Consider the following 23132-nt stretch of genomic DNA (forward strand, 5'->3'; position numbering starts at 1 on the left):
TTCATTTCGTCCATACAAGTAATTATGTTTTTTGACGCTCCGTTATTTAAATCGGACTGCTCCGTTATCTCAAAAACTGAAATACTATCTCCGAAACCACTTTGTGCCCCGTATCTCCGAAACCAAACCTGCCTCTGCCAAAAACTAATTAGTACCTCTCCTTATCAATAAGAATAGAATGTTTTTTGAACTATTCAAATCGGTTGATCCGTGTTTGCTTTGCCAAAAACCAATCAGCACGTCTCCTTATCAGTAGGAATCAAATGTTTTTTGAACTATTCAAATTGGTTGATCCGTGTTTGCGATATCGTCGACGAAAATTTGTATCCGCACACACACACACGCATACAAACACACACATATATCCATTTTTTGTAAGTATGGTATGCCAAAATGTTCCAAAACCTCTGAGACGTAAAGATATATAAAAAATTTCATTTTCGATTTTTTTGCGATTACTGTAACTTACCCCACGGGAAGAAAAATAGGTCAAAAAAATTTCTTCAGTGCTTGTCGAGGAAAACACTATCAAAACACAAGTGTTTTCAAGTAGATTCAGAAATAAAATATTTATACAAGGTTGTAGGGTGTAGGGATACTGATAAGTTCAGTGATTGCAATGATATGAAAAGTGAATTATTATTCTCATAATGCACAAAACTAGTCAAAATACTAGATCACGTTATTGTAGAATATTATAATTTTTTTTTCGAAATTATTAAAATATTAAAAAATTGAATTAAACACTCATAGATGTTCGCGAAACACAAAAAAGTCTTGCCTCTGGGCGTATTGTGGGTGGTGAAGCTGTGAGCATTGAAGACTATGGATGGCAAGTTTCTCTACAACGTTTTGGCAGTCATTTCTGTGGAGGATCTATAATATCCAGTAGATGGATTCTTTCAGCTGCTCATTGCTTTTATGGGTACAAGTTCATTTGTTTTACTTTCATAAGCAATCTTTATTAATTTACTGCTATAATTAAATATTAGAACGTTATTTCCGATTGGATTCTCTGCGAGAGCCGGCAGCAGTACTGTGAATTCAGGAGGAACTGTGCATACAATTTTGTATTGGTATATTCATCCAAATTATGATTCACAAAGTACAGACTTTGATGTTTCTGTAGTTCGACTATTATCTTCTTTAAATTTGAATGGAGGTTCTATTCGACCGGCTAGGTTAGTGGATTCTGGAACTGATTTGCCAGCCGGTGAGATGGTTACAGTAACTGGATGGGGACGACTTTCGGTAAGAATATTTTTTCAAGTACATGACCTAATATTTATTCTTCTTAATAATATAGGGTGAAGTCCCCAAGTGGCGGTCACCTAAGGTTATTTATAAATAAATCAAAAAATGTTTTAAGAGATGTTTATTAAATTATGATTTACGTTAGATAACAAAGTTAGAAATCAAACTAAATTAACAAAACCGCAAAAATTGCTAAAAATAATTAATACTATCAATCAAACTTTGCTATCAAAAATGATTTTGAACAGTGGCACTTAGTACCAGACATTTCAAAATAACCTGCATTGATTACATATGTAGCCATCTCCACACTTTGAAATGTCTGCACATGTGTCTTTGACGAATATTCTTAGATATTGTAAAAAAAGTCACTATTCATCCAACCTTTTGGCTGGGCCACACTGATGCTCTCAGCTGGTGCATTCACAATAAGCTTTTCATTCTTTGACTAGGAAATACGAAGAATGGGGGTATGTAGTAACCGTTAGCACTCATACAGAACAAAATTGAATAATTGGAATAAATTACGTAAATTCTCACAAGAAATATCAATACGTTTACTGTCCGGCACTAAGGCACGACTTAGTGTCCGGTGCTTATGGACAGACATTTTCGTTCATTTGATGGCACCTACTAAAATTGGTTAAAAAATCTAATGATATTCTACCATTTTACGGATAACAATCAAATACAACTTTTATCTTTGCATACCACTCAAATGTAAAAAAACGTATATTTATATGCTAAAATTACTTCCATCGATATTTAGGTGACGCCGTGATTTTGCGACTAAAACAGCAAAGGGTTGCTACCGCCGTGGCCGTCTGCGTCACAGTTGAGTCTTGGCGCGTAATCCTGCACCTGTGTGCCCCCCGCGCCCCTTTCACTTGTATTTTGAAATAAAAAGATTTATACTCGCTTAAATAATACGAGTTAAATAGAGTGTCCGTCCTTGTTGCCGTCCGGCGTTACGGGACTTCCCCCTACTCACATGAAAATAGAAAACAACTCAAAGTTAAACTTTTTAAAAATATAACAATTGTAAAAGAGTAATTTGAACGTTTAGATACTCATTTATAAATTTTATAGCTCAATAAAAAATGATAAAAGTGTAAGTCTAATTAAGAATATGTGCTCGAAAAAATAAGGCATATATAATAGTTTTATTGTAACAATTTATATGCCAGTTTTGAGAAAATTACTTTAAAATAATCAAAAATAGAAACCACAATTAAAAATAGTTTTTTTTATATAGTGAACTTTTTAGCATTCAAATATTTTTACGATATTACGTAAAATATCATTTCAAATAGCTTATTTATTTAAGAACAATTAAAATATTTTTTTTTTCTTATTGAATAAGTTATTCTATTTTTCATGGGCAACTAGGTAATATGCATATATTAACTAGAAGGACTTTAAAGAAAATTGCTGCATATATTATATAAACAATTACTTTCAAAATAGGTAGCATTTAAATTCTGTACATTCTTAACAATGAGTAAATCTTTTTTTGTCTTTATAAAATATCGATAATTAACAAATAATATTGTTTCTCTTATTATTAGGAAAATACTTCTGTTCCCTCGCCATCAACTCTTCAAGGAGTTACAGTACCAGTTGTAAGTAATTCGGAATGTCAACAACAATTGCAAAATCAGACAATCACTGACAAGTAAGTCCCTATTAATTAATATAAAATACAACTAAAATGAAGCAATTTCAATTATTCAGAGAATAAAATATTGAGAAAATTGTCACACTTATAAAGAATCAGATTTTAGTTCTTTGGCATTTCCTATTGTATACTCTCTGATTTCAAATAAAAGAATAAGGGCATATTGAATTTATTACATCTATGTTTTCAGTATGTTTTGTGCTGGTGAATTAGAAGGAGGAAAGGACTCTTGTCAAGGAGACAGTGGTGGTCCCATGGTTGACAGCGAGGATACTCAAGTAGGAATTGTATCCTGGGGAATAGGATGTGCTAGACCCAATTTACCAGGAGTTTATACGCGAATTGCTTCATCGCCAATTAGAGATTTCATAAGACGAATAACCGGAGTTTAATATTATTTTATACATTTTTGACAAATATGAGAACTAATGAGAACTGTTGTATTGCTATAATTCTTTGCAACATTGTGCATGAATAAATTATAAATGTAATTGTTAACATGTTGTATCAATACAAGATCATTCCACATTAAATTAAATTAACGGAATATTAATTAAAAAATATCTGATTATAGACAGTTTGCTAAATTGCAGTTTTAATAATTATGACTTATAAAAGCAGATCAATTATTATCAATTTCAATCAAATCAATTTTCAATTATTGTACAATCAAAAATTTAGAAAAATGGGTTCACTATTAATTGTACGTAGAATAAAAATAGGCGTTTGATGAATTTAATGAAAGTATGAAAAAGTAAATTAAAATATATCGTATCTTTAGAAAACGTTTCATTATTTATTATTTTTATGTATATGAATACTTAGAAATTCATTAAAAAGAGTGCGCGTAAGATTCACACGCGTTTGAAGTTATAGTTTTTTGCTATTGTACGAAATGGGATTTAATTTTGAACAATGTTTATTAGTAATATGATAACACTCGTGATGCACACATTTGTCAACCTTTGTCAAATAAATTATATATTTATAATACTATTAAAATATTTATAATGTTTGAAAATATTAATGTAATTAATGTCACACTTCAGACATAATCGGTTTGTCATTGTAATTAGCATTATAACTTGAACCTTTATTAGAAAAATTGCTGATTGATAAATTCTATAACATTCGTTCACACAGTAAACTTGAATAATCTTAAATGATTTCATTAACACTATCAAGAAATAAATTGCATAGATGTCCATTATGAAGACACAAACTACTGTTGTGCATGATTTCTTGTTTAGTGTAATAATATGAAATCAATTTATTCTTCATTATTTATAAAAATATGCAACTATGTAATACTTAATAGCCAACATGATTGAAAAACATATTATTTTCCTCTAACTTCCAAAAGTGTCAGATATAATTCTAAAAAGATTCAATATTTTTTATTATCTATACAAATGCAGTGAATTATTATGTTAAACAAAGCCTAAAGAAATATTGTTTTTACAATTTCACTTGTCATGTAATTGTGTTTGAAGAGCTTCATGTAATGAATATTAACATACATTCAGTAACTGCTTGTTTTTTTTTACTATTTCGCTGGCGATACAGTCTCATTTTTCGAGCAGCTTTTGCTATAAAAATAATTTTCATTTTAATAACCTCAAAAATATATAGTAACCACGAGTAATACAAATTACTTCAATAAACTTACGTTTCTTACACGTCAGATTTTTCATTCGTTTTATTATTTTCACTATAATTATTTATGCGGGACGGAATAAAATATTCTTCCGATCCATACATTTTTTAATAACTCAAATCTTGTACTACTATTTAACCTTAAAATGCAATGACATGAAACACCAAAAAATGAACAATATGCTTCACGCTTTCGGTGACGTACGCATACAAAAAAGCTTCGCACATGATACGACGACCAATCACAATCGACCCGTATAGAAATGATATCATCGAGAGTGAATGACGAATCATTGGCACTCGACTCGAAAAATGATCATTCGACAAATGCACATCAAATTATCAGATATTTTATAAAGATTTTCATAATGTGTAAACATTTTGTGTAAAATTTTTTGGGTTCCTTATCAAGATTTTTAGTTACTGCACGGAAAGTATCAGCAATTTGCCTTAAGGCACGATGACATGCACCACTATAGTTTATCATTTAATTATGTATTACTTGATTGATGCTATATGTACCTATGCCTAAATAATAATATTAAGATTACACAAAGAAAACCCGTTGTTTTTGTTTCCTTGACAAAATAGAAATATATTTCTATTTTCTAAATGAAAATAGCTATTTGGATTGCAAAAAAGGCAAAATATTATTGGCATTAAGAAAAAGGACAACTATCGGATTGTCTTCTAAAGCATTAGTACCAAAAACTTTTGGTTTGTCTTGTAATAGCCATTAGTAAATAACAGTACAAGTAATAGAGATTACAGAATTTCAGAAACCAATATATATATATATATATATATATATTAACAAAGTCTAATAATCGGGCATAACATCAATAAAAAACATGAATTTCTTTCAAAAATTTATTTTAAATCCATACGTTTCGGCTACAATCCTAGCCTTCATTCAGTGGAAACTAAAAATAAAATTAAAAACTAAAACAATTGAATTGGAGTGAAAAGAAAAAATAAAATAGTAATTAGTACTTACAATTAGTAGATCTTAGTGTTAAATTGGAAAATTTTAATAATCCATGGTATTAGGATATGGTAATGCACTACACTATGTATTATAAACATTAACTTGAAATTACACAAATATTTTTGATACACCTGTTGATTGTGAGTGTAATGTATTTTAAACTAACTTTTTGTAAACTATTGTATTGGGAACTATTACTAATGAATTGGAATTTTTTAATGTCTATTTCGTAAAATTTAGGAACAATTTTTTCTTTGCGACATCTTAATAAAAACACTTGTTTGTTGAAATTTATGATAAGTTTGGAATTGAGCTTAGAAATTTTTTTAAATTGTGAAAAAATGTAGAACCCGTAATTGCGCCTAATAAATTCAAAAAATGACAGGTTGTGATCTGCAAAATGATTTTGCTTTCCTTGTAACCTCCAAATGTTGTGCTGTAGAGTGACCATTTTCCTATTATAATGACGTAGTGGGTTCCATGGATAATAATTGTGTAGTTGGAATTTAGTATTTTATCTTGTATAAAGTACTGAGAGTAATGAATCCTTTTTTCAGCCCAGGAAAAATATTTTGTATGATTCTGAATTTGATGTTGACATATGTATTAACAAAGTCTAATAATCGGGCATAACATCAATAAAAAACATGAAATAACCCTAGTAGAAATGTATCGTGGCTAGAGGGGTAAAATATCGTGGCGCAATATTCGAATCTTGTCTTTAGATGGACCGGGCAATATTTGTTTTCAAAATTATGGAAAATTTGGAAAATTCATCGGAAAAGTGTTTTATATGGTTTATTACAAATAATAAACATGTTTACCAACTGATTTACGCCTCTAATTTTATATTTACACGAATTATACATAATTTTTAAATGTGGGTTTCATGCATTTTTTTTCTGGGCGACCAAGATTCGTTTTTTCAGTATTATCGAACTTGGGAAATACATGGTATTTATAAGGGTCACGAAAAAAATTAACTTTAAATAATTAATTAGCACCAAAATCATGTGTAAGGCTTTTAAAAAGTCATATGTTCGATCGCAATTAATAGTTTGATACATTTTTCTTATAAATTCAATATAAATTTTAAATGTGGGTTTTATGCATTTTTTTTCTGGGCGTCCAAGATTTGTTTCTCCAGTATTATCGAACTTGGGAAATACATGGTATTTATAAGGGTCACGAAAAAAATTAACTTTAAATAATTAATTAGCCACAAAATCATGATTAAAGCTTTTAAAAAGACATATGCTCGATCGTAATTAATAGTTTGATACATATTTCTTTTAAACTCAATATGAATTTTAAATGTGGGGGTTATGCATTTTTTTCTGGGCAACCACGATTCGTTTCTTTAGTATTATCGAACTTGGAAAATATGTGGTCTTTATAAGGGTTACAAAAAAAATTAATTTTAAATAATTGATTAGCACTGAAAACACGATTAAAGCTTTTAAAAGGTCATATGCTCGATCGTAATTAATAGTTTGATACATTTTTTTACATTAATGCCTTTGTGTAAGTGTCAATATTAAAACCAATATGGGCTCCATATAATATATTGATAAACAATATTAAAATCCCATTCAAAACTAATATAAGCTCAATATTGAAAATCAATATATGATTAATATAAATAAACAATATTTACTTCAAATTCAAAATTATTATTTAACCCACATTTAAAAATATTATTTAATTCATATAAAAAACAGAATTTAACTCATTGATAATATCTTAGCTAATACATAGCTAATCATTGATCCGCTCGATCGTAATTAACAGTTTGATATAAATTTTATATGAATTCAATATAAATTGTAAATATTATATTCACATTTATTTTTTCTTTATTATCGAACTTGGGAAATAAGTAACATTTACATTGGTCAAGAAAATAATCAAATTTAAATCATCAATTAACACCAAAAACATCAATAGCGACTCTTAAAAAACATATTTTTGATCAGAATTAATTAATTAAAGCTAAAATAATTAAATCCATTATTAAACGTGAAGATATGCAAAAATCTTCATTTTCGATTTTCGTCTCATTACTATAAATACCCTAGGGGAAGTTAAAAAAGCAATAAATAATTTAACTATATTGTATTTATTTATTAACTATATTATTTAACGACATTGTAAGTATGTCATCATTCAGTAAACAAAACAAAAATAAAATTATACAAGATTGTAGTAGTAAAAAAGTACCAGAATAATTAACAAACTTAAATAATGTCAGTACGTACCGCACTGAGAAAGAAAAATTAAACAAAATGTTTGATAAAAAAAAATCAAAACTTCGAATAAAATAAATGTTAAATAATGAAATTTTGTAGTTAGTCACATGACTTGCTTAAATTTGTTTTTTTCTAGTTTGGTATGTATTAATATTATTTAAATCTGTTATCATCTGTTAAATCTGTTAATATATCGATTTATATTTATAAATATAGACGTTTTAAAAATATTCTGAAATTGCACTACATACATGTATATGGTTTATGTAAGAACATCTGGTTTTTGAGAATGTCTCTTCTTTCTTTCATATAACCGATATTTGTATAAGGCTATCTCGCTTCGTGTACGGTCCTTCGTACGAATCGTTGTCCTCCGTCCTCGGTGTTTCTAGAAGACGACTACCTAACTATATGTCAGTTGTGGTCAAAATTATTTTATACGTATTTTATGAACTAATATTATATCATTGCACTTTTGTTTTAATTATTTATTCTTACATTTTTAATAGCAATTATTATTTATATTACTATACTAGTTTATTATTTACATTAATGTTATTTAAGAGTAAAAGTTTAATTAAAAAATTATTTAAAGGCAAAAGAAGTCTTCTTTAAATTTATTACTGTGTACATAGTAAATAATGTGATTATAAAAAATGCTTGTTGGTTAGTTCTTGAAGAAGGAAAGAATCCATAAGCCCATAACGTAGGATAAAATAAGTGAAATATTATTATGGTTTGTGAAGATAAAATTTATTTAATATAATTCAGCAAAAAAAATTAATAATAAATATAAACATTAAAAATTTTCTAAATGTAAACATATTTGATATAATGATAATTAATAGCAATTTTATTAATTTTGTTTTGAATATTTTCTAAGTAACGTTTCACTGATTATGCAATTTACTAACTCTCTCATATTGAAATAAATGAAAAGGGAGTTATGGATATACTTTACTGACTACTACACTGAATAAACTAATAACAACAAATTAATGAGCGTATACTTTGTAACATAAAATGATACAAAAACATAAAAATACATAAAAATATGTTAGAACCGCCCTTTGATTAACAATGCTCTAAGTCTACTGCATCAGCATCGAACAAAGCGCAGAACCTCGCATTTTTCAATAGTATGAAATTCGTTACGCAGTGCATTTAGCAATTCTTGTTGAATTTAGAAATTATTATAATATTAAAATATATCATAATATATAGTAAGTCTGGAAAAATGTGAATATTTAGTGAAAAATAAAATGATCTATAATATCAAATGATAATTGGCTAAAAAACATATTTTGTGAACAGTTTATAATTAAAATCAAGCGGTTAATTAACATAATTTTGAGTTTTATGTTTAAGGTACGTAAGTATATTCATTACTTATATTATATAAACAACATACATATTTAGTAAACAATGATGTATTTTATATATTCTAGATTGACTAAATTGAAATGGATGTAAAATCAGCTGTAATATAAAAACTATCACATAGCAAAAATGATTTGATTTAATAAAAGGTAATAAAATATAACAAACTTATTAAATGCAGACTTTTCAATAATTATTATCGCTTTTGAATATTTGATATTCGTATTTCCATCAACAGTTTTTTGTTTTAATTTAAAATTATAATTGTACTGTTTTAAATTAATGTTAAAATTTTATATTAACTGTATTTTTAATTATTTCAGATTTAACTGTGATCGAGTTCTAGAAAATAGTAGTTTTCAATAAACTACAATGCCAGAAATGTTTTTTTTTATTAAAAGCTAAGTAATTGAATTTATGATGAGTTATAAAATCAAATATTCCAGAAATATTGCTAAAAATATAATAAATTTTATCTTATTTCAGATGTAATCGTGATCGAATGCAAGAAAATGGTAAATAAAATGTGTGAAAATATCCAAATAATATAAGAATTTCCATCACTAATAAATACTTATAAATAGACAATTAAGGCGATAGGATTAACAAAGATGAGATTATGATTTACCATTAAGATCCTCCAAATTATTATAATGACTGAAATATTTTGATTGTTCTATATCTTATTATCATAATGTGTAAATTGTTAATAAAATTATTAAGATTCAATACATAAACTATTTAAAAATGTATGTATTCATTTAGAATAAATAAACTTTTATTATCAATGAGTTAAATACTGTTTTTCTATATAAACTAAATAATATTTTTAAATGTGGGTTAAATAATAATTTTGAATTTGGGGTAAATATTGTTTATTTATATTGAGCTTATATTGGTTTTCAATATTGGGCTTATATCAGTTTTGAATGGGATTTTAATATTGTTTATCAATATTGGTTTTATATGGGGCCTATATTGGTTTTAATATTGGATTTATATGGGAAAATGTTAACAGAATAATATTATAGCAATATTGGTAAACAATATAGAGCCCATAAAAAGTACAATATTGCGCCACGATTCGTTTCTACTAGGGAAATAAATAAAATTTTCCAATTTAACACTAAGATCTAATAATTGTAAGTACTAATTACTATTTTATTTTTTCTTTTCACTCCAATTCAATTGTTTTAGTTTTTAATTTTATTTTTAGTTTCCACTGAATGAAGGCTAGGATTATAGCCGAAACGTATGGATTTAAAATAAATTTTTGAAAGAAATTCATGTTTTTTATTGATGTTATGCCCGATTATTAGACTTTGTTAATACATATGTCAACATCAAATTCAGAATCATACAAAATATATATGTATATATATATATATATATATATATATATCAAACAAATATTTTCAATTCTTTGTTACATCGAACTCTTGATACAGAAATACTTTTAATATAAGATAGTCTATCAAAAAGGGTTAGTTTTATGATATAAAATTTTTATTTTTAATATTATTTATATTTTTTCATTAAATAACATTTCTCTTTCTTTCAACAAAGTCTTTCGAAAGGCCTTTAAAATGATATTTTCTGCGAAACCGTATTATATGATATTAAGGATTCTGAAAAAACGATTGCTTGTGAATAGGGCTTTCATGAATTTTTCAGTAAATATATCAAAAGATACAAATGTTTTCAAATATATTATTAGATTAAAACCTTATTAAAACCACAAAACAATTATAAACAAAAACTGTATGTAAGTATTGACATATATTGAGTGATGTTGTACAACATAACATTTCATTATCAATCGATGAAGGCTGAAAAAAATATTTAAATTATATGAAATAATTATAAACAAATTTTTAACATAATATTTGAATTTGACCGAAATTAAAAACTGCCTATTATCGGTTTAATTGTCTCAAATTTTTGATAAGATATAAAATAATGAATAATTGAACATAGAAAAAAGAAAAACATATATTAAATGATAATGTGACGTCAACAATAAAATATCTATTGAAAACAACAACATGAAATATCTATAAAAACAACTACACTTTTCTTTACTTTCAGTTAGTAAAAATCTTTCAAAGAATGAAAAATTTATCATTTATATTCTTAGCATTATGCTGTGCTTTGTCTTCACAAGTGGAATCAAATCGTAAGTAGAAGTTAGTTCAAATTCATAAATTCAAAATAATATTATATTCCATATAATTCAAGTAAGTTTTACTTTATTTTTATAAAATTATAAAGCAAAATGTTTGAGATAGATTCATTTTAAGTATTTTCTCTATTTTTATCAAATAAATTGAATGATTTTCATTCACCATTCATTTATGCACCACCAAGCTGAGTTTATATCTTCTAAATTTTAAACATTGAGTGTTGTAATGTTTTTCTTTTATATAATAGGTTTTAGCTTTATAAAACACTGCTTTATTTTGTAAGCAAATATTATTAATAAAACGTATATTATAATTCGGATTTAGGCTGAATCTCCTAAGGTCTTGTTGACAAATTTTTGTCTTTGAAATTATTCTAAAAAATCCATTAGACTCTTTATAATCATTATTAACTTCCAGTAAGATAAGTTATTGTAATCGCAAAAAAAATTGAAAATAAAAAATGTTATATATCTTTACGTTTCAAATGCATATGAACATTTTGGCGTACTTTAGAAAAAATGGATGTTTGTGTGTGCGGATACAAATTTTCGTCGACGATTTTGGAAACACCAATCAACCGATTTGAATAATTCAAAAAAACATTTGATTTGTATTGGTAAGGAGACTTGCTGATTATTTTTGGCGAAGGCAGGTTTTGCCGTTCCGAAGATACGGGACAAAAAGCGCCAAAAACGGTAACTGAGTTTCTAAGAGAACGAAGTGTCTGATTTTAATAATTAAAAGAACATTTTACTTGTATTGACAAGATGAAGTACTGATTAAATTTTTGGGAAGGCAGGTCCAGCGGTTATGGACTCTCAATAAAAATAAGTTAAAAAAATGTCATTTGGCGGTCAAAAATGTTTATTGGACATATGTACATCAAATTGTGTACACATTTTGTATACAGTTCCGTATCAAGATTATCAATTACGGTACGGGAAGTTCCAGAAATTTGCCTTAAGGTGCGATGACATGCACCCCTCTAGTTATTGCTTTAATATATAAAGCAAAGTTATATGCAAAAAGAAAATGATATTATTTTACTTTTCTCGTTCAATCAAGTCGTGAATTGAAATTGCGTTAGATAGTCAGCTAAATTAAAATATCTATAATTTGCATATAATATATTAAATTTTCAGATGCGAGTATTAGCCAAAAGCGTTTCCCAGAAGGTCGTATAGTAGGAGGTGAACAGGCAAGCATCTATGACTATGGTTGGCAGGTATCACTACAACGTTATGGAAGACACTTTTGTGGCGGTTCCTTAATATCAAGTCATTGGATTCTAACAGCAGCTCACTGCTTTTATGGGTACTTACTTCAAAAAATAATAGTTTGAATTATCTGAATAATCTAAAATACTTTATTTCAGCACCATGTTTCCTATTGGGTTTTCTGCACACGTTGGAAGTGACCGGGTGAACACCGGTGGAAGTTTTCGGACAATAGTATTTTGGATAATTCATCCAAAGTACGATTCACAAACAACGGATTACGATGTTTCCTTAGCTAGAGCTCTTTTCGGGTTCTTTCAAAATGGTGTGACTGTTCGACCTGCAAGATTAGTAGATGCAGGGGCCGAATTACCAGCTGGAGAAATGGTTACTGTTACTGGTTGGGGACAAACATCAGTAAGAACTAAACTTATGAGTAATGCAAAAAGAATATTAATATAAATTTTTAACAAAAATTTATTATTTGATTAGGAAAATGCTACTACACCGCCGCCGACAAATCTTCAAGCAGTCACTATTCCAGTTGTTGATAATGAAACATGCCAAGAGGAATTGGAGGGTGAAACAATTACAGACAAGTAAGTTAAAGAAAAAATCTCAATTTAATATTAAATTTTGATTAACATCTTGCTAATAATATATGACTTTAACTATTGTTTAAAATTTTTACATCACCAACTAACAATATTAGTACTAACAGCAATTGAGTCTGTGTAGTAGTAAGTGCTCGGGATACATAGAAATTTTAGAATGAGAATTTTTCTGATAATCAATCAAATTTATTACTATAAAGAAATTTTAATTGAAATGAGTGGCAATTTAACCCATTTGTGGCTAAGGATGAGTATTCTCCACCTTGGCAGTGTGCCACGAGTCTACTCGTCCTACTTTAAAAATATTCAACATGCAGGCCTTTAAATAAAAACTTGTTGTTTAAAATAAACATAAATATGAATATATAAACCAACGCAGTAGCAACGACATCATATACTTTGAGTCTGGCAGCGATTTGGTTAAAATCAAATTGTGAAAAAAATTAATACAAAATAGTCATTCAAAAGAGATGTTACTATCTATAACATTTATTAATTACAGTATGATATGTGCTGGAGAACTGGATGGTGGAAAAGATTCTTGTCAAGGAGATAGTGGTGGACCGCTAGTGGACAGTGATAAAGTACAAGTTGGAATTGTTTCTTGGGGAATAGGTTGCGCAAGACCGAATAAACCCGGTGTTTATACCCGAATTGCATCGCCAGAAATAAGAAATTTCATACAGAGAATTGCTAATGTTTGATAATAAAAATATAATTCAATAAATTACTATGTATTCAAATTTGCATGTATTTATATATTCATTATAAAATATGTTTTCAGGAATTACATGAGCAGCCTGTTGTCAGGCAACAGAGACAACGATTTTCACTTGGAAATATAGATAGCAATATGTTTCCAAGTGAAAACAGCCCTCATACGTCATTGCTGCACCAATTAAATGCATCACTATCACAATAATTGTAATAATAAATTCAGCACATAGAGATGAGGCAACTGTTTGGGTTGCCATCTATAATAAAACAAATGTAGTTCGTAAGAAATTCATCACAACAGCTCATAGATCCCATAAGTTCTGATCGCTGTTCAAATAAATTAAAAAACAAGGAATTACATAATTATGAAGTATTTTTAAATATCAAATGAGTCATGGCTAGTGATATAATTATAGTCTTTATTAAGAAGTATTTTATCGATTCTCTACTAATACTCAACTTTCTTTACTTTCATTCTGACAACAGTTTTACTTGTCAAATGCAATTGAAATGATTAGAAGCTATTATATAAATAATAAGTACTATTTACCCTTATCCTATAATGGTAAACTCTCATATACAGAACTCACCGTCAAGCCGAAGCAGAGTAATAGATAATAACTACTTATATAAAAAAGTTGCAAAATATTAAGAGCTTTCAAGTACAGCTCATAGATTTAGCCAAACTGTCATCATTTTTTATTATTGTGGCTAAATTTAATTATTTTTCTTCATTTAAACTTTGATACTGTAAACGTAAATAACATTTCTAAGAACACAGTCAAAAATAATAATGCAATTGCCTCACATTTTCAAGAATTAAGACTTTTTGTTAAACTATGAATTTTTAAATATTCTATAAATTTTCATAACTTATCGACCTCCTTTAACAAAATGAACCTAAGTGTTGAAAAGTTTCATCAAAAATTTTCGCATTTAATCTACTCGACAAAAAAAAATAAACAGACATAAAATTAACACAATTTATTCAAGTGAATTTACGTGCATATTCAAAATCATAACAAGTTAATAATCAAAATGTGGACACTTATTTTCTGTAATTTTGGTTTTCTTTGAAATTTGCAATTTGCAACAATAGGTACTTTTATCTTTTCTCTACAGTTGTTTCACTGTTCTAGATTAACCGAAGAAAACATTCAGGCTTAATTTCTTAAGAATTTCTGATTATTTCTTATATATTTATTTTAGTTGCAGTATGTTAGTCAAGTCTGTCAAAATATAAGTTTATTTTAAATTTGCTGTATGATTTGTTTCTGGATCATTTGAAATATTCACAGTGCAACAAATGAATGATGAGGAAAACAAAAATCAAATCTGGTTTTATTCACTATCCATTGCATAAAAAGCTTTAAAATGCATGCGTTAAATGTATAATTAAATGTACAGTTTAGCTTATAGAAATTATTTTTGTATTTCTGATTGCTAAATTAAAGTGAAATAAAAAAAAAATTAAATGTATCACATACTCAACAATGTTAATTATGATGTGAAATACGTCGATAAGATTATAGAAAATAAATAACAAACTTGACAAATAAACTAAAGAATTCCTGTTATGAATAAATAAATTTTAATGAGCCCAACTTTTCGGAAAATTGCACATTTAAAAAGTTGATTGATAAAATCCATGTTATTTTCGTTTATGATTGTTTTGAATAATATATTGTTATATGACGTTCAACATTGTTATTCTGCATAAGATATAAAGGTATACTATTTTAAAATAGTTGTAGATAGCAAAAGTCAATTTAGGGACGAACAATTTATAATGAAGCTTGTTTTGCTGTTGTTTATCGCAATATGTGCTATTTCGAGGACATACACTAAAAGAAATCGTAAGTAATCGTAATTAATTAAATTTAAAGTCATTAACAAATTGTATATTTTATAATGTCAGTAATGAAATACTATTAGTATCGATTATAATTTCTTATGTAAATACCATACTAACTCCTATTTCCTTCTGGGTATTAAGGTACTTACATTATTTTATAAAAATGTTATATGAGAATAACTATGTCTTGAAATTAAACATTATTAGAGCAAAAATCCAGAAAAATATTTATGATAAAATTCGTATTTTAAGGAACTATTTGATAATATATGATTGATGCTTGGAAAAAACTATTTCTTGCAGACGAATCGTAGATATAAATTATATATTAGTACTAATTTATTTAATTATCTGAAAATACTACTTTATTTATTTATACTTACAACTTTTCAATGAAACATTAACTAATTTATATTCAATGTTTATATTATACCCTGTGTATAACTATACACCTGAATTTCAGTCATCCTCAAATTAGAATAGTAGAGTATTTTATAAAAAAAATATTGTTATGAATTTTTTTTTAAATATATTTTTAACAATTACAATTTATTTTAATAATATCAGTTTTGAGTGGAAATTCAAGAGATAATGGTCAGATCGATGATGGGCGCATTATAGGAGGACAAGCAGTAAATATTGCCGATGTTGGTTGGCAGGTTTCTATTCAAGAAGATGGATATCATTTTTGTGGTGGTTCGATTTTATCTGACAGATGGATTGTCACAGCTGGGATATGTTTCGCAAGGTATTCGTAAATTCTGTCACAAATTAAAATCTAGATAAATTTATTTCCAATATGGCAAGAATTTTATTTTTTTCAATAAAAAATTGTGACACATTGAGTCATTCGTCAAATTTAATTAATACATTATACAATTTTATCAACTCGCATTAAGGCACTGGATATAGAAAGAAAATCACTGGTTCTATAGCAAGGATGAGCAACCCACGGCCCGCCGGATGTTTTTTTGCGGCCCGACAAGCATTTCTCAACAACAGATTATTTTTCTAGATATTTTATCAAATACGGTTGTAAAGGCTAATTTTGTCGTCAGCCAAATTCTGGTAAAAGCTGTTGTTCGAAGAAATAGCATTTCTTGATAAAATAAATATTAATTTATTTAAATGTTAGTTTGACAAGCTTCAATGTTGCAAGAAAAATTGAGAACTTGTCCGAGGACATAGCAACAACGCATTTCTAAATTTAAAATGATTAAATAAGTAAATCTTATAAAGTTGCGAGGAATCATCGTAAACTTAGAGACTTCCTGACAATTTAGATCGTGAATATGGCGATTTTCAATACTAAAGTACGTTAGCTCAATAGTGATGCAATGCTTAAAGGAGTATACGACTCAAATGGCGAATTACAATTGTTTTTGGATATGAAATAATAAATAAAGTACTTTCGTCATTTTAGTAATGAAGAATAATATCTTTTGCAGAATCTTGTGTTTCGATTTTCATATTCAAAGAAATAAAATGTGAAATAATTTTAATTGTGATTCCAAATGTTCAAAGCTAACAAGACAGCTGTTTTCATGTAAATGTTTTCTTCGCCATTTAACATGCAAAATAATACAGATATTAAAAATGCATTTTTTCAGTAAACATCGAATTTTTTTATAAATCTTATGTAGCCCTGAGAAATCTTCGCTTTTGAAAAAAAATGCAAATCGAATTATGATATTTTTTTTTGGAAGTACGTATTTGCGCGAACAATTACACTTTGGAACTTACAATTACACAAAGAAAAGTCGCTGAATAATAATTAATTCATTCAGAAAAAAATGTGGATTGAAGATTGTGCCAGCTTTGCAATATTTTGTGCCCCAATTTTGACCATAGATTTATCTTCAGCGGTAAAAGGTACATTGGAAAACATATGGAACACACCCAATCCAGACATCACTTTTTTGTTAATTTCAACCATGAAATTCATAAAAAATTGCCACCTATCAAAATTGAGTAAAACATATCAAAGCTGCATACGCATTGCTACTTTCCGCATTAAAAAAATTAAAATAAAGAAAAAAATCTAAAAAAACGGCTGATATTGATCAGCTTATATAAAAAAACAGTGCCATTTTATTTATTAAAGTTTTCAAGAAAAATTGTTTTTCTTATAAATATTATTTGTTTTCATTTTGTATTACATTATTATACTTTGTTCAATTTTATATTTTTGTTATTGTCTTGTGGCAATTTTGTAATTTTGTTGCAATTACATTATTCCCGTGCTCAGTCAATAAATCTTTTAAATTAACTTTAGATCAGACTTTTGAGTTTATGAGAAAGCTTCAATTTTATTAAAAAATTGCAATTTATTTTTATCATGGCTTGAACGGCCGTAACATTTTTTTTTAAATTTTGTTCTTTATTTTAATTTTTTTATGCGGAATGGAAAACTACACATAACTCCAAATTTTCATTATTTTATAATAGTCATTTTAGTAGTCCAATCATTTTTATATAGCTCGGTATTCGATCAATTAACTATTATCGCCCTTTCTGTGAACGTTTTTAATTGAAATTTGATTAAGATTTTTCTGAGCTTATAAAAAAACTTAAATTTATCCGCTCTAACCGCTGCAACATTTTAAAAATGGCAAGGAAATGGTTACCCCCGATTGCTAACTGATTTGCAGGCTTATCCTATTGTACCATACAAATATTTCATAAGAAGTACATAGTTTTTGAATGTCTCACAAAAAGAGCTATTATAGCAAAAAAAATAGAAATTAAATTTTAAAATCAGGAGATAAAACTTGATTTTTTTTCAGAGTATAAGATAATTACAATATTTAACATATTTATACAATATTCACAGTTTTTAAGCGTTGCAGTAGGCAAATTATCAATGAAATAATATTATAATTATACATTCAGAATTAGTTAGTCATTTCTTATACTAATGATTTTCTAACTAGCTGTAAGTGGAATTCTGTCTTAAGGCAATTAGGGCATCGTGCCTTAAGGCAAATTGCTGGAACTTCCCGTACCAAAAATTATTATTTTTTTTTAAAACGATTAACATTTTTGAAAAAAAATTACTTTGAAAAAATAAGATTTTTGAGAAACTATAAATTGGACAAAAAATTAGTTTTTTTTGAAAAAAAAAATTTAAAAAAAATTTTTTTTCTTAATTTTTTTTTTTTTTTGAAAAAAATTTTTTTTTTCTTTATTTTGACATATTGTGGAAGATCTGAACTTTTTTTTCAAAGCAATCGTACTGCTTTAACTACATAGGGACAAAATATAAAGCGCGTAAGCGCCGCGTCGCTGTCTAACGCATAAGCATTGGTACGGAACCGATAGGAATGTTAACAAAATGTATACTTATTGTTAAAATCTCTATAAAATGTCTGATAATTTGATGTGCATATGTCTAATGATCATTTTTGACCGCCAAATGGCTCATTTTTTTACTTTTTCCTCTGTATCTCCGAAACCACTGGACCTACCTTCATGAAAGTTGTATCGATTCTTCATCAATACAAATAAAATGTTTTTTGAATTATTAAAATCGGACGCTCCGTTCTCTTAAAAACTGAGTTACCGTTTTTGGAACTTTTTGCCCCGTATCTTCGGAACGGCTTGACCTGCCTTTGCCAAAAACTAATCAGCACGTCTCCTTATCAATACGGATCGAATGTTTTTTGAATTATTCAAATCGGTTGATCCGTGCTCCCGAAATCGTCGACGAAAATTTGTATCCGCACATACATACACACACATACATACATACATACACACACACACACACATACACACACACACACACATACATCCATTTTTTTCTAAGGTATGCCAAAATGTTCAGAAACCTCTGAAACGTAAAGATATATAAAAATTTTCATTTTCGATTTTTTTGCGATTACTATAACTTGCCCTACGGGAAGTTAAAAATATATTCTTGATCGGGTCAGCTAGTATATATATATATATATATATATATATACATATATATATATATATATATATATATATATATATATAAATTACGTGCGGCCCGCCATAAAATTTGAAAATTTAAATTGGCCCGTGGGTTAAAAAGGTTGCTCGCCCTTGTTCTATAGCATATTAATTTTCGTAACACCTAATTTAACACAGGGTATAATTCAATTATTTTTAATATTTTATATTGTTCTTAACATTCATCTGACTTCATATTTTTGCTCAATTCTAAAGTGATATTCAAATGATGAGCCGACTCTGCCGCAAAATAGACCAATGTTATGACAAAGCTATGTAAAGTGGCAATTCTCATACAAAATGGTACTAAATAAGAGAAATTCAGTAAAATAACCTTACCGAACAACGCAGAAATTACATAACATGCATAATATATGAGTGATGTTGCATTTTATGTATGAAGCGCCTGATTTCACAGCGAATACATGGCATTTTGACAGTATTTAGTACCATTTTAGTGTCAAAATCGGCCCCTAAATTGACATTAGTCGTATATTATTTATTTTGGTATAGTCTAATTTTAAATCATATGAAAATTGATAATTAGATAATTTACTCAACTTGGGTATGATTTGTTCAAATGATATAATTTTTAGTATTATGCACTCAAAAGTTTCTCTCAAAGTCGTCATATTTGATTTGTAAAATTAATACCAACTCCCATATTATTTGGATTTATGCGCTGTTTTCGCTGTACCAAAGATAAAATTCAATTTGTGTAGAACATCATAATACTTAAATTTTTATGGTTTGGGTGATTATTTTTAAAATTGAAGTAAATATTCAATTACATTAAAATAAGTTGAAAATGATATTTCATTGCTTTTGAATAAATATTCATAAAGGAATTATTGAAATTTTTGAATAAATATTTTAATATAATAACTTCATTTTCTAGATTTTTTTTATTCGAGAGTAATACTATATGTAACTATTATCATATTGCAGAGATATTGTCCTAAGTAGGATTTCAGTGAGAGCCGGTAGCAGTAAATTAACTAGTGGTGGCACAGTAAAAAGATTAGAAGCTTTTTTTGTTCATCCACAATACAACCCACAAACACAAGATAATGATGCTGCCGTTGTTCGTCTTTCATCACCTTTGAGTATAAATAGTGGATCAATCCGGCCCATAAAACTAGTCAATTCTGGTGTAGAATTAAGAGGAGGCACCAAGGTTACAGTTTCTGGATGGGGTAGACTCACGGTAAATATGATCGAAGACTTATAAAATATTATTTATTTGAAATTAAATTATATTAGCGTTTGAAGAGAAAAATGCATAGATTGCTTTTTATGCGTAGAGAAATATATACACCAAGAATTGCATTCATAAGGTCAATTAAATTACAACCGTTACCAAAGCAAGTTCTTACAGGAAATCATTTCTCAATTTCTGATGTTATTTAATATCATTCTTTTTGTCCATTTATTAAGAGCATGATATAAATATAATCATACTTGTAGCTGAAATACTGATTGCTTTTTAGAAAAGGATTTTTTTAAAATTGTAGGAATCACCATCAGAGCTTTCTCCAACACTCCAGGGAGCAACAATAACTGTTATTGACAATCCAACGTGCCAAAGATATTATGTCGCAGATTACGTCATCACAGACAAGTAAATAAAATAAGTAAATTTGTTTTAATTTTTTTTTTGAAATCGACTGAATATATCATGAATATTCTACAATATGTTCTTGGGGTTCTATTCTTAAATTGGATAACTGCAGATCTAATACATAGTACCAAACTGTATTTGCAACATTGCGTATTTTTTCATTTTCCTATAAAGTGAGTTAAAAAGTTATTAGAATTTATGACTAGTGGTTTATGAATTTTGGGTTAGGAACATGAGAATACATATCAATAACTGATAGAATTCACAAACGTCTTTAATATTTAATTAATTCAAATAATGCCCAAAATTCTTTATAAAATTGAAAACAATTCCATCTTAAATTCTGATAGCTATCAGACCTTGTAGTCAATACATATCGACAGCAGACAAATTTGTCAATGCCTTTAATGAGTGGTCTTCAAACAAGTATTTTTCATATTTTCTAACTGTTGAATTTGTTTTAGTATGATGTGTGCAGGATTCATTGAAGGAGGAAAAGGTCCATGCCAAGGAGACACCGGTGGTCCATTAGTCGAAGGCAACAAAACCTTAGTAGGAATTATATCATGGGCATTAGGTTGCGCAAGACCAGCAAGTCCAGGTGTTTACACACGTTTAGCTTCTACCAGCGTCAGAAATTTTATTCGAAGTGTGACCGGCCTCTGATGTGATAAATAATTCATAAATATTCGAAAAAATTATATAAATAAATTATGTAAAGATAAAATATAATTGAAAATAAAATTAATAACACATTGAAAATTGAATAAATGTTATAGAAATCCCTTGTTCTAATTTATAAAATAAATTATTGAAGCATTACCAACTTCTCAATACAACTTGTTTATAGAAAAGCAAAAGGCATCCTCGATTAAAATGAACTCTAAGCGTGAAGAACAAGCGGATACTTTACTTGACACTAATAATACCGTTACTGGCATACGCCGCTCCAGCATAGAACGCGACGACTAAGACTAACTTACGGAAATTACAGACATTACAAAATAAGACACCACGACTCGTACTCAACAAAATAAGGAACCCACTGACTAGACATTACTTCTTTCCAAAATACATACCCAAACAGACGGACGTACCGACAATACTCGACCATATAAAAAAGTTCACCGAAATTTTTTATCTAAAATGTGGGGATCATCTTAATACTAACAACGCGGGTCTCGGGCAGTTTACGAGGGACGTAATTTGGTATGGCAATCACGCCATGCCAAACTATATACTGATCGACCCATAGCGGCAAATGATACTTGGCTTGACACAGATCTTTCTTCAGTGCGAATAAATCTATTATTTTGTTTTTCTTTTTTTTGTATAATTATGTATTATTATAAATAGTGCTATGTAATTTTTTTTAGAGGATAATTTTTCTTTCCTCTTTTTTGTCACACTATTATGAACTTATTTTTAATTTTCAGAATTAATTATTGTTTGCAAAATCATATCCAATGATGGTTACTATACCTACGGGTAAAAAAACCATATTAAAAAATGCAATGTACATACTTACGTTTATTGAAATATATATGTTTTTGACTTGACTTGACTTAAAATGAACTCAGAAATCTTGGAAGCATTTGATTATTAGTAAACTTAATTTGGAAGAATATTACAGCTGTAATTCCTAAAATCTTTAAGATATTTTTCGCATAGTTTTCAATCTATTTTTAAAAAAAATTGTATATAACTATGAAACAAATAAAGTGCTCAGAATCGGCATAAAA

The 23132-nt window shown here is 27.9% G+C and overlaps 2 protein-coding genes across 2 annotated transcripts; both read left to right on the forward strand.

The window, feature by feature from the left end:
- Window positions 1-650: 650 nt before the first annotated feature.
- LOC113388089 (transmembrane protease serine 9-like) lies at window positions 651-13923 on the forward strand. The gene is made up of 10 exons (XM_026625496.1): window positions 651-687; window positions 754-925; window positions 993-1251; window positions 2823-2929; window positions 3123-3318; window positions 11294-11381; window positions 12531-12702; window positions 12764-13022; window positions 13098-13204; window positions 13722-13923. Exons 1-10 carry the CDS (start codon window positions 651-653, stop codon window positions 13921-13923), a joined length of 1599 nt encoding a protein of 532 aa, XP_026481281.1.
- Window positions 13924-14072: 149 nt separating this feature from the next.
- Window positions 14073-22056, forward strand: LOC113388090 (trypsin 5G1-like). Its single transcript, XM_026625497.1, has 5 exons — window positions 14073-14082; window positions 16359-16539; window positions 20718-20976; window positions 21284-21390; window positions 21855-22056. Exons 1-5 carry the CDS (start codon window positions 14073-14075, stop codon window positions 22054-22056), a joined length of 759 nt encoding a protein of 252 aa, XP_026481282.1.
- Window positions 22057-23132: the final 1076 nt, after the last annotated feature.

This window comes from Ctenocephalides felis, unplaced genomic scaffold, assembly GCF_003426905.1.
Source record: "Ctenocephalides felis isolate EL2017-DRISC unplaced genomic scaffold, ASM342690v1 CF-g0.4_SCAFFOLD_03572, whole genome shotgun sequence".
Classification (NCBI taxonomy): domain Eukaryota; kingdom Metazoa; phylum Arthropoda; class Insecta; order Siphonaptera; family Pulicidae; genus Ctenocephalides; species Ctenocephalides felis.